The 13862-nt window shown below is 35.4% G+C and overlaps 1 protein-coding gene across 2 annotated transcripts in view; it reads right to left on the reverse strand.

The window, feature by feature from the left end:
* Positions 1-10220: 10220 nt before the first annotated feature.
* The window catches only part of SERPINI1 (serpin family I member 1), an 84459-nt gene continuing 80817 nt past the window's right edge, over positions 10221-13862 (reverse strand). The window contains exons 7-9 of one of the 2 annotated variants that reach the window (XM_005905679.2): positions 13730-13816; positions 12201-12290; positions 10221-11970 (exon numbers count right to left, since the gene is read on the reverse strand). In XM_005905679.2, the coding sequence (XP_005905741.1) occupies positions 11894-11970; positions 12201-12290; positions 13730-13816 (254 nt within the window). In that variant the 3' untranslated portion in view covers positions 10221-11893. The remainder of the gene's footprint in view (positions 11971-12200; positions 12291-13729; positions 13817-13862) is intronic. The other variant, XM_005905678.2, reaches the window with a different exon arrangement.

Genomic DNA, 13862 nt, shown 5'->3' on the forward strand with positions numbered 1-13862 from the left:
CCCCGTGGGTGAGAGGACATCAAGCTTCTCTGTCCTTCACTCACTCTCAACCCAGAGTTTGCTCAAATTCATGCCCATTAAGTCAGTGATGCTGTCTAACCATTTCATCCTCTCCCACCCTCTTCTTTTGTTTTCAATCTTTCTGAGCATCAGGGTCTTTGCCAATGAGTCACCTCTTCACATCAGGTGGCCAAAGTATTGGAGTTTCAGCTTCAGCATCAGTCCTGCCAATGAATATTCAGAATTGATTTCCTTTAGGATTGACTAGTTTGATCTTTTTGTAGTAGGGACTCTCAGGAGTCTTCTCCAGCACCACAGTTCCAAAGCATCAATTCTTCGGTCTCAGCCTTCTTTATAGACCAGGTCTCACATCCGCACTGGATGACTACTGGAAAAACCATAGGTTTGACTATATGGACCTTTGTTGACAAAATAATGTCTTTGCTTTTTAATATGCTGTCCATGGCTCTAAATCTACCACTTAGGAACTTTTGTCACCTTGTAATGATATACAAGCTCTGACCACAGAGATCTTTCTGTGCCAGCACTGGAATAATCTTTTTACATGACCCTGAATATCAAGGCCAACGGAGATGTTTATGCCTGAGCTGGGGCTTTCCAAAGGGAAGGTCTAGCTGTGACTATTACAAGGGAGAACTCGTTTTTCTAACTCCAGAGACTAGGTTTAGGGATCAAAACGTGCTTTACTAATAAGGAGAGAACTTCTAGCTGACAAGATAAACTCCTAAGCTTTGCTATATCTCTATTCTCCATTAATGTTTTTCAACTTTTCCTTTTTTATAGACCAGGAGATCAATAGACAAGCACTTTTTTTTGCAGTAAGTTATGTGCAGAAGCAAGCAAGTGTGGAATTCAATATGGTTATGCAGCCACATGAGCATTGCTTCAGAGAACTTCTTTTTAGGAATATTTTCTGTCTTCAAGTAAACAATCTCTTACATTTCTTTCACATTAACAATGGTTTGATGAGTTAAGTAAATTTATCAAAGCAGAAAGAAAGCTGAAATGATGCATTTTGGCAGGTTTTTTTTCATCGTAGAGGAAAATAAATCAGCATATCTAGTGAACAAATAGCAGTCATCTAAAGGTCTATGTTGCCTCCTGCTTGAAATTTATATAGACTGGACCTCTTTACTCTGCCTCTTGGGGAACTCACCTTTTCATCTCTGCCCCAGCTGCACCTGGTATGAGCTCCTACCCCAACATCATCTGCTAATAGAGTTGCTTTCTTCAGCTGGATATCAAGAACCTTAAGAGTCTGGCGGCTCTGTATCTCATTCATCTTTGTAGCTCTCTGTAGCATGATAAATTAGTAATTAAGTGAATACATATGGAAAAAACTTCAGTAAAAGAAAAGTGATGACCAAAGTTACTGGTAGAAAGGCTTTCGTAAAACTGGTTATGAGTTGCTTTTGTAACTTTTAAAATTAAAGTATAATTATTTACAGTATTTTACTAGTTTCAGGTGTACAGAAGAATTTGTTTTTCAAAACGTTTATCTGATGAGACACTCCTTTTAAAAAAGGGACAACTTTTTAAAAAATGCCCCCAAATCAATATATACAAAACAATCAGTTCCTTGTAACTACAGCATAAAACTTCTGAATGTAGTATCATTTTACATGTTCAGAGCATTAAAAGGACTTTCTTTAATAAGTGACAGGTTGTTTTATCAGTAAAATAACCAACTAAACTCACTTTTCCCCATGAGTTTGTCACTATAGTTGAAACAGAGGTTCATAGATGCCCTTTTAATCTGTGTGCTTTGACTGTAGGATGTGAATCAGAAGATTTTCTACAGGGAAGTTAACAAGAATGAGTAGTTCATTTATGGTTTTTGTCTCAAGTATATTACCAAGAGAGATTTTTTTTCCTTTTTTTTTTTTCTTTAATGGCCTACACTGTGTTTTTCTCACAATTTTATCTCCATCAAAAGCATCATAGAACTGGTATAGAGAGCTTTCAGTGGATCTTAAACCTGGAGTTTTTATTTCCAATCAGTCCAAAGTATTATTCTACTTGAAATCTGAATCAGAAATAGGCTAGATAGAATTTTGTCATAAAAATGAAGATGATTTTATTTCAAAAGAATGAAAGATTCATATTCTATTCTATGAAAGTTGTCATTGAATACCAGAGGCTCATTCCAAGGTGTATTTTTTAAGAGTTGTGTATAGATTTGAAAAGATAGATTGTAACATTACCAAGTGCTTTGTGCCTATTTTGAGTGTTTTCTCACCTAACTTCTTTTAATGTTGAAATAAAAGCAGTTACTACCCTTATTGGTTTATTAGGATTACAGTGACATCTTGTGGCATGTCAATTTCCCTTTTAAAACTTGCCCAGGTCAAAATCTAAGATTTTAGTTCTTGCTAAAGAGTTTTAGTTTTATTAATGGAATAGATATTAATGAAAAAACTCAGTAACTACTATTTGAAATACAAGTCAGATGAATAAAATGCAATCCAGTTTATTTGGTTCAAGTAAATACTTCTGGATAATTTCAATTAGAAAAATATTTTCTTTCGAAAATACCAAGATCTAGCATTCATTTAAAATTTTATTCCATTGGCATCATTATGACACAAGAAAGGCCCTAGAAATTGATCCATGCAGACAATGAAATTAAAAATTAAAATTCCATTGCTAACGAAGTATTGTGTGATTATAGCTTCTGTGAATTGTCAAGACCAGCTAATTAAAAACAGTCTTATTGGAAGAAAGGTTTTTATTGGAAGGAAAAAAATTTTCAGGACAAAATTAAACCTCTGCCATTTAATCTGATACTTATCAGCTTCCTCATGGACTGCCTCTAATTAGTATGTAGAGTATGTAAGGTTAGAATGTCATTAAACTACATTAAGAGGTGTAAATTAAGAAAAAAAGAAAAACTAGATTCAATATTCCCACCCTCCCATTCTGCCCTCCTCACACATATTCCAGTCATTAACATTCACTTCTGTGTGATGAATGCCAGAAAAATTCTTCTTTCAGATGCTTTTTAATGACCAAGTTCAGTCTACTTTAGATATTGTAGAGTCATTTTGCTGAAAATAATTACCATTTGCAGGTAGCTTGTGCATATTTGCTGTTCTGCTCCCATTTTCCTTTTCTTGCTCACACACTGCCTCCCTCCCCTCTTTTAAAAGTCTGGAACGCAATCTCCTTTGAAAATGATATATAACAACATTTCCACTCACTATGTACTTTAACAAATATGATTCCTTCACACATCTTGCTGTGATTAATATATTTCGTCCAATTCAAGACATCAGTTTTAGGACACTCCTTTGTTTTATGTAAGCTTAGAAGGAAAAACCTGCTTTCAGTTAAACTATGACACATTAAACAGAAGGTGTATTTCAAAATTCATTTGAGACATTAAGTATATCTTTTAGACTTATTTAAATACATTTTATTATGGATCATACTTATGTATGTTTTAAAGTGAAAATATGAACAAAATGCAATGTTTTTCAACAGAGTCCAGCTCCAAGTCCCTTCCTATGCGGTGACTGAGGTCTGCGTTTGCCCACACCATTGTCCTCCATGCTATTAAGAGCCGTGGCATGACACAGACATTCCCAGAGTGTAACTTTTGTCTCTAGGACTTTCCCTTAAGCTATTGACACCTGTTTCACAAGTTTTGAAACTGGCACTTTATCTGACAGAAAAATCAATGAAAAGTTTTTAGACAATTCACAGTGCTTCCTCAGACAGTCATTATGATTCTTTCTCAGTATTTGTGGACTAAGAAGTCAAGAGTTAGACTGCCATCATGTAACAAGATTGCTGCGTATACAAGCAATACCATCTAAGTCATGGCTGTTACCTTCACCAGCAATTGTAAGACACCATTGATCACTCCATTCTCTTAATGTTAAAATCTGAAAAATGATGTGCCTTAGAAGAGCTGAAATATGGTCATGTAATGCTAACAGCTAGCCTTTTGTGACTGACTGCTATGTGTCAAGTACTTATTGTATTCCTCATACACATTATATCATTTAATCCTCAGATAACCCTACGAAGTAGATGTTACTATTTCAATACACAGATGAAAATCAAACAACTGGTTCCAAGGACAGACATCTAGTAAGTGGCAGATCTGGTATTTAAATTTGGTTTTCTCTCTTGCCACACGATCTGTGTTTTTCCATAGGAAACTGGTTATAAATACTTAAGCAGAAAATATTTGAAGCAGGGGTGACTCAATCATATGGAAGAGAATATGCTCTCCACTGGCAATTTTCCTTAAATAACAGACAAAGAGCAATTGTGTGAACAAATATCAGATTTGTATGTTTGTGAATTATCACGAAACTTTCAGAAGAGGGGAGAGATGAAACATTGTCTTCTATTTGAGGAAGACAAAAAACTGCTATATCAGCCAGTAGCTATGATGACTGCTAAAGAAACATTTTCTGGAACATGCCATATGTCACAAATAATTATGCAATTTTCCCCCAAATAGAGAAAGATCTGTGCAATTTTCAACAAGAGGAAAAGTTTATCTATATTTCACTTATAATAAGGCCCAGATTTGGACAAAGGACAGTATGTATCTTATTTGAAATTGGTTTTATTTTCATTAATTAAACACTTTTCTCACAACTCTGTGCATCTTTGTCTCATCAAAATCAGAAGCCAATATATTTAGGATGCACCTTTAGTTTTTAGCTTATTAATGTTAAACTGTATTCTATCTGTAGACTGATTATTTTGTGGAAATATCTCTCCCAGTTTTCATAAGATGGAGTTCTTTACATGAAGTATTTTTATGTTCATGTAGAGACTTCAGAATTCCCTCAGGAATAACTTAGTTGGCAGACAGGAAACAAAGCAGCGGAGTTAAGTTTCATATTCTCTCTGTTTGTTCTCTTAGGACAAAACACAGGGGAAAAGATCCTGATTTTGGTCTTGGCCATCAGTTTTTGGATATGACACCAAAATTACAGGCAATAAAAGCAAAAACAACAAATGGGATTGCATCAAACTAAAAAGCTTCTGTAGAACAAAAGTAACCATCAACAAAATGAAAAGGGGATCTAAAAAATGGGAGAAAATATTATTTGCAAACCATATATGACAAGGGTTTAATATCTAAAGTATATATCCAAAGGAATAAAAATTAGTATCTTGAAGAGATATCTGTACTCTTGCATTATTGCAGCATTATTCATAAAGGCATAAAATAACCTAAACATCCATTGATGTTTGAATGGATAAAGAAATGTAATATATGTATTCCTGTGTAACGCATATATATATATACACAAATACATATATATACAAGTGTAATATATGTATTCCTGTGTAATACATATATAAATATACACACACACACACAAAGGAATATTATTCAGTCATAAAAAGATGGAAATCCTGCCATTTGCAATGGCATGGATGAATCTGAAGGACACCATGCTAAGTGAAATAAGATAAAGACAAATACTGTATGGTCTCATAATGAAAAATCTAAAAATAAAAGATAAATAAAATAAAAAGTAAGAGTACATAGAAAGTGAATAGAATGGTGGTTGCCAGGGTTGAGGGGCTTATTTATAATAACAGGGATAAACCTGGAGGGCCTTGTGCTATGTGAAATAAGTCATAAAAAGAAAGACAAATACTGTATGATATCAATTATATGTGGGACCCTCAAAAAACAGTCAAATTCATAGAAACAGAGAGTAGAAAGGTGGTTTTACATGCTGAGGGGTGGGGGAAATAGGGAGATATTGAGCAAAGGATACAAACTTTTGATTATAAGATGCATAAGTTCTGGAGATCTAATGCAGAGCATGCTGACCATAGCTAAGAATACTATATTATATGCTTGAAATTTGCTAAGAGAATACATCTAAAGCATTCTCACCACACACACACACACACACACACAAGGTAACCATACGAGGTGATATATTTGTTAATCAACTTGGTTGTGTTAATCACAGCATATACGTACATCAAATCATTGTGTTGTAAACTTTAAATATATACAGTTTTGTTTGTCAATTATACCTCAGTGAAGCTGGAAAAATGATTTAAAGTAAAAGCAGAAAATGTATGATTGTTGTTGATTTCCTCCCCCCAGATATGAGACAAATAGAAAAGTTTTCGTAAGCTGGCTGTGCACATCATATATGTGTGCCTGTGTGTTTGTGTGTTAACACACATTTTAAAGGAAATGAAACTGGCCTATACTTTTTAATTTTTCTCCTCAAAACACTAAAAATATAAGTACCATATGATCCAGTAATTCTACTCCTGTGCATACAGCTTAAGAAAATGAAAACACTAATTTGAAAAGATACATGTACCCCAAGATTCATAGCAGCATTATTTACAATAGCCAAGATATGGAAGCAGCCTAAATGCCCAACAGCAGATGAACGGATAACAAAGATGTGGCATACGTATATGTATGGAATATTAATCAGCCATAAAAAGAAAGAAATTTTGCCATTTGCAAAACCAAGTATGGACCTAGAGGATATTCTGCTAAGTAAAATAAGAGAAAGACAAATACTGTATGTTATCACATATATGTTGAATCTAATTAACCTTAAAAGCTTCTGCACATCAAAGGAAACTATTAGCAAGGTGAAAAGACAGTCTTCAGAATGGGAGAAAATAATAGCAAATGAAGCAACCGACAAACAACTAATCTCAAAAATATACAAGCAACTCCTACAGCTCAACTCCAGAAAAATAAACGACCCAATCAAAAAATGGGCCAAAGAACTAAATAGACATTTCTCCAAAAAGACATACAGATGGCTAACAAACACATGAAAAGATGTTCAACATCACTCATTATCAGAGAAATGCAAATCAAAACCACTATGAGGTACCATTTCACACCAGTCAGAATGGCTGCGATCCAAAAGTCTACAAATAATAAATGCTGGAGAGGGTGTGGAGAAAAGGGAACCCTCTTACACTGTTGGTGGGAATGCAAACTAGTACAGCCACTATGGAGAACAGTGTGGAGATTCCTTAAAAAACTGGAAATAGAACTGCCTTATGATCCAGCAACCCACTGCTGGGCATACACACTGAGGAAACCAGAAGGGAAAGAGACACGTGTACCCCAATGTTCATCGCAGCACTGTTTATAATAGCCAAGACATGGAAGCAACCTAGATGTCCATCAGCAGATGAATGGATAAGAAAGCTGTGGTACATATACACAATGGAGTATTACTCAGCCATTAAAAAGAATACATTTGAATCAGTTCTAATGAGGTGGATGAAACTGGAGCCTATTATACAGAGTGAAGTAAGCCAGAAGGAAAAACATAAATACAGTATACTAACGCATATATGGAATTTAGAAAGATGGTAACAATAACCCGATTATGCGAGACAGCAAAAGAGACACTGATGTATAGAACAGTCTTATGGACTCTGTGGGAGAGGGAGAGGGTGGGAAGATTTGGGAGAATGGCAATGAAACATGTAAAATATCATGTAGGAAACGAGTTGCCAGTCCAGGTTCGATGCATGATGCTGGATGCTTGGGGCTGGTGCACTGGGACGGCCCAGAGGGATGGTATGGGGAGAGAGGAGGGAGGAGGGTTCGGGATGGGGAACACATGTATACCTGTGGCGGATTCATTTTGATATTTGGCAAAACTAATACAATTATGTAAAGTTTAAAAATAAAATAAAATTGGAAGAATAAAAAAAAAAAATAAATAAAAAAAAAAAAAAATAAAACAAGCGAATGTAATGAAAAAGAAACTGACTTACAGATGTAGAGGAAAAACTAGTGGTTACCAATGGGGAGAAAAAGAGCAGAGGGGCAAGATAAAATAGGGAGGTTAAGAGGTAAAAACTACTATGTGCAAATAAACAAGCAACAAAAATATACTGTATAGCACTGGGAATACGGGCAGTATTTCATATTAACTTTAAATGGAGTATAAGCTATAAAAAATTTGAATTATTATGTTGTATACCTGAAAATAATATAATATTGTAAATCAACTACACCCCAATTTAAATAAAAAGAAACTAAAAAAAGATTTATTTTTCAATAGAAAGGAAATATTGAAGAAATTATAAACAAGACAAAACAATAGGAAAACCTTGGTATTATCAAATATTCTATTTTTAAGCACTCCATAAACATGCTAATAATAAGGTAGACTCCATTTTCATTTAAGGGACATCTAAATTGTTTTGAAATGTTTTAAGGTAAACATTGACTATGTCAAACCCTTTGACTGTGTGGATCACAATAAGCTGTGGAAAATTCTGAAAGAGATGGGAATACCAGACCACCTGATCTGCCTCTTGAGAAATTTCTATGCAGGTCAGGAAGCAACAGTTAGAACTGGGCATGGAACAACAGACTGGTTCCAAATAGGAAAAGGAGTATGTCAAGGCTGTATATTGTCACCCTGCTTATTTAACTTATATGCAGAGTACATCATGAGAAACGCTGGACTGGAAGAAACACAAGCTGGAATCAAGATTGCTGGGAGAAATATCAATAACCTCAGATATGCAGATGACACCACCCTTATGGCAGAAAGTGAAGAGGAACTAAAAAGCCTCTCGATGAAGGTGAAAGTGGAGAGTGAAAAAGTTGGCTTAAAGCTCAACATTCAGAAAACTAAGATCATGGCATCTGGTCCCATCACTTCATGGGAAATAGATGGGGAAACAGTGTCAGACTTTATTTTTATGGGCTCCAAAATCACTGCAGATGGTGATTGCAGCCATGAAATTAAAAGACGCTTACTCCTTGGAGGGAAAGTTACGACCAACCTAGATAGCATATTCAAAAGTAGAGACATTACTTTACCAACAAAGATCCATCTAGTCAAGGCTATGGATTTTCCCACTGGTCATGTATGGATGTGAAAGTTGGACCGTGAAGAAAGCTGAGCGCCGAAGAATTGATGCTTTTGAACTGTGGTATTGGAGAAGACTCTTGAGAGTCCCTTGGACTGCAAGGAGATCCAACCAGTCCATTCTAAAGGAGATCAGTCCTGGGTGTTCTTTGGAAGGACTGATGCTAAAGCTGAAACTCCAGTACTTTGGCCACCTCATGCGAAGAGCTGACTCATTGGAAAAGACTCTGATGCTGGGAGGGATTGGGGGCAGGGGGAGAAGGGGATGACAGAGGATGAGATGGCTGGATGGCATCACTGACTCGATGGACATGAGTTTGAGTGAACTCCGGGAGTTGGTGATGGACAGGGAGGCCTGGCGTGCTGCGATTCATGGGGTCGCAAAGAGTCTGACAAGACTGAGTGACTGAACTGAACTGAACTGAAGGTAACCATTCAGAATGGTAAAGTTTAATTTTATATCAGCAAATAAAAATTACATTTTGGACTTTATAAAATTCACATGCTTGTCTAATGATGTTTACTGTCCCTTATAGGTAACTCATTTAGTTGACTGATGGCTACACAGGTATAACAATATAGGTAATGCTTAAGAAGTAGTGAAATGGTAATAAAGAACATCACAAACTCAGGATATCCATACTGAATCAACAGCCTGTGTACATTATAAATGAAAACAAGAACGCTGGTCTCCAATAACCTCAGCTTTATGAATAAACTATAAGTCTTATGAATATACAAGTAGTAAAAGATTAAATGTTAAATATTGTGTCCTTGGATACTCATAAATTCTTTTGTGGGCATTGCCTATAAATGTCTTTATATTTTTAAAGACTATATTTCAAGTGTTCTAATATGCGAAGGAAGTCTGCATTTTTCTATAGTGTGTAATAGAAAAAAGAACTCTCAAGTACAATAATTTTCTAATAAATTTATTGCACTCTTAATGTAAACTACAACCCTCTCTCTTGAATCTCTCCAAGTTGCATGAAAATTATAAATTTTTTCTGTTTCAATAGGTAAACCTATGTTAAGTGGAGCTTTGCTCCACTTAAGTCAGTGGGCCTGAGTCAACGGGCCAACAGTAATGGCATGGCCTGGGAACTTGTTAAAAATGTAGAATTTCAGGTCCCACCCAAAAGCTACTAAATGAGAATCTGCATTTTTAATTAGACACCCAAGTGATCGCATTACACATAAAAAACCAATTTAGGGTACTTCATTGATTGATCTAATTTTCTATAAATTAACCACATGATCTGATCTGAAACTAGTGAAGCTTTCCAGGGGTTCACTGGTAAAGAATCTGCCTGCCAATACAAAGGGACACAGGACATGTGGGTTCAATCCCTGGGTCAGGAAGATCCCCTGGAGGAGAAAATGGCAACCCACTCCAATATACTTGCCTGGAGAATCCCCATGGACAGAGGAGCCTTGTGGGCTACAGACGACAGGGTCACAGAGTTGGACATGACTGAACGACTGAGTACTCATGCATGCAAACAAATAATATTTAAGTGTTCCACATGTATCCTTTATTTTAGCAATATTCAAGATTTAGTGTATAACAAAATCATGAAAGGAACTTTTTAAAAATGCAGATTTTCAAGTTTTTCCTCTCAGTTTAGAATTCAGTATGTCAAAGTCAGGCCTGCTTGCTCTAAACCACAGCTCTCCTGAACAGAATTAAAGTTAATAATATCAATCCTTTTAACAGCTCCAAATCATAGCAAGATACCTAACATACAAGAAAGTCACAATCAAACTGTTTCTGTTAAATTTTGAAACATTTAGAACCTTTTCAGAAATTATTAATCAAAGAATCAAACATTTGGCATTAAATGAGTCTGGTTCCATTCATGGAATCTGATGAGATTATTCCTTCCCCCATGCACCCATCCCCCAACAAAGGAATGCCGTTATTTCAGCCACAGGATAACAAAATAATTTACTAGAGAACTTAAGAAATTGATACTGTCCCCACTGGAATTGACAACATTTGTACTAGAAAATAAAAGCAAAACATTACATAAAGGACGTATCTCTCAAGAGGTCTCAAACACAAGTGTATTCCAGAACCATCAGGAACCAATGGGAAAAACAAGGAATGCGATACTCCAATTACAGATCTTTAAGTTCAAAAAAGGAAAACCTCTTAAACAGAACAAACAAGAACATCCCTGTGAGCAGCTTTCGGCCTGTGACCTGCTAGTTTCCAGTATCTGTACCAGCAGAGTTTTTCTAGTTTATTCTCCAGTGACATACCAGAGGGCATATTTTTAATTTGCTCATCTGGCTTATTTGGCAACTTGGGGGACCTAAGTTGTAGGTCAGATTTTACTTGCAGCAGCAAAACATGGTGATATACCAGGCTTGTAATCTATATCACCCTTACGAAGCCAAGTGGATCTTTAAAGACATAGTCAAGCTATAGCTATAAATTATGGGTTGGCATAGCCCCAGTTTTTTCCTAACAATTTTTTTCATGGAGCCACATAAAAGATGTTCAGTTTGCAGATTTTTATTTTAAACTATACACTGTCTTCAGAGAAACAGCAATCAGAGTTTTTGTGGAGTAGCTGTCCACAAAAATACCTCACTAGTTGTTATGTATAAGTGAATAACACTAATCTACTTTGGTGCTTTGTTTCTGCACAATTATGAAAGACTTAAGAAGTCCAGAAGTACCACTGTTTCCAAATTCTACGTAGAGGTATCTATATACTACAGCTTCTAAAATGAAAAACAGAGCTGTTCACATGTTCACTATGTACTTTTATTTTAAATACTAGCACAACAAACACGATGACATGACAGGACCATTATCTCAATTATACTGATAACGTTCCTTGACAAGTTGGCTTATAATTTACATACATTATTTTTTCAGGAACTATTTTAAATATTATTTTAAGATATATTGTAAAACACAAGTCTCAAATATATACCAGTTGCAAACATAATGTGCTTAGTTACTGTTTTCTTTGTTACTCAAATAAAATGATTTAAAGTTCCTCAAAATCATGTCCACTGGCGTTCATGGTTTCAGGATGCATGACTCGTCCCATGAATAGGATTGTACCTGCATTGGGTAGGGAGTGAACAAAAAAGGAGTTGAAACAAAAGCTATTTATTTTCCTTCTTGCTTACAATTAGCAATGTTCTAAAGATAAGAATGTGAATAAATTATTGTCACTTAAAAAATCATTTGAACATTAGAAATTATCTGATAAAAATGCAGGAATATGTTTTCAGTTAACAAATGATTTCTTTTTGGCCATAAATAAAGTTCTGTTCTCACAACACACTTACCTGTTCTCCTGTTCCTGATAAGAAAGAAAAATGGATGGTCGACAATAACTTGAGGATACAGCACAGCCATCCTGCTAATTGCAATCATTCCTGTAGCACAGAGAGAAAGTAATTACATGTCTGTGGAGATGCAGGGACTAATAAGCAATTTCTCCAAGCCATCTATGTTCAGCATAAAGGTAATGATTTATACAAAGCAAGATTTTAAAGACTTTTAAAGAGAGAAAAATTGTAAATGAGCTAACATCTCTATTTGATCTTAAAGAAAAACAAATACGTACACACACATGTACACACACTCAGTTTCCTCCCATCACCCCACCGAAAACAGAGGTTAATTTATTACGCCTATTACAAATTTTTATTCTCGGCCTCAGACAAATACTTATGGCTTTAATAAAATGACTTAAGGAAAATGGGAAAAAAACAAAAACAAAAAACCAAATACCCTCCTCCAGTTTTCCCCTCCCCCAGTTTCTTTATATTACCAAATAATCATTTATCTGAAATGGGGATTTTACATAGCAAGTCACCAGGCTTCTAGCAAGTGGCCAGAACAGCAGTGACTAAAGAGAAAATACAGCAGGGAGAGATTCAATGATGTTTCCTACAGCTGGGAAACTGAATTCCCTTGAGATCCTTATTGTGGGATAATCATTTTATACTTGCTGCAGGGTGATGCGTTGTCAGGAATAGGCCAAGATTAAATGATGTAAGATTTGAAGCTTTCTCGATGCCTGAGACTACTGTTTCTATTTCCTCCCCCAAACACCATTTTAACTGATGAGATCCTTGTAACGGGTAAATATATGTGGAGGTTAAAAATGTGTACAAACATGATGTGTTACATTTTACTAGAGAAGGGAAAAATCCTCCTAAAATTTGGTGATGGCTGTTGAACATGATATTGAAAAAAAACCAAACAAATAAACGAGAAAAGAAAAATCCTTCTTACTTAACTAAGGAAATCAGAATGTTCAAAATAATTAAGGACGTTTACTGTTATTGTTGTTGGGTTTTTTTTTTGGATGCATGATTTAGGTAAATTTTTTAAAATTTTCATTTAAAATTATTATTTTATTATTAACTTAAAATTTTGTATTGCATGCTATCATGTATGCTTGTTTGTGCATGCGCTTTTAAAAAAATCAAAGCTCTTCACTGACAAACTTAAGAACTAACTCCCACAAATAATTAAATAGAAAGAAAAATGTTTAACGGGGCAGCAGGGAAATATTTTAAATATTTAAATGGACAGCACAGCAGGAAAATCTATTCTGCATAGCTGACAGTCTCCTCCTGCCTCTCATTAGAGATGGGAGTTATTCTGTATGGGGCACTGAAATGAATGCATGTTTCATACCCTATTTGGAAAATCCTAGCACGTTCATCATTAGCTTGACTTCTAAGCGAGGGCAGCATCAGTTTTATGACTTGGTTCTAAAAATGACTCCCATTCCCCCACCCAAGACTGCTTTAAGAATACAAATCTAGAAAAGGTGAGATTTGGGAAGACCAGAGTTTGGCACCTGAGGCAGCAGCAGCTTCTGAGCCTTCTTCATTGACCTCTATGAAGCACTTGTGAATTGCTTTGGAAAGGAAAATCTCTTTGTTATCTGCCAAAAAAAAGAGAGAGATGACAGAAGCATTTTTTTTTTTTTT

This window comes from Bos mutus, chromosome 1 (assembly GCF_027580195.1).
Source record: "Bos mutus isolate GX-2022 chromosome 1, NWIPB_WYAK_1.1, whole genome shotgun sequence".
NCBI classification, from domain to species: domain Eukaryota; kingdom Metazoa; phylum Chordata; class Mammalia; order Artiodactyla; family Bovidae; genus Bos; species Bos mutus.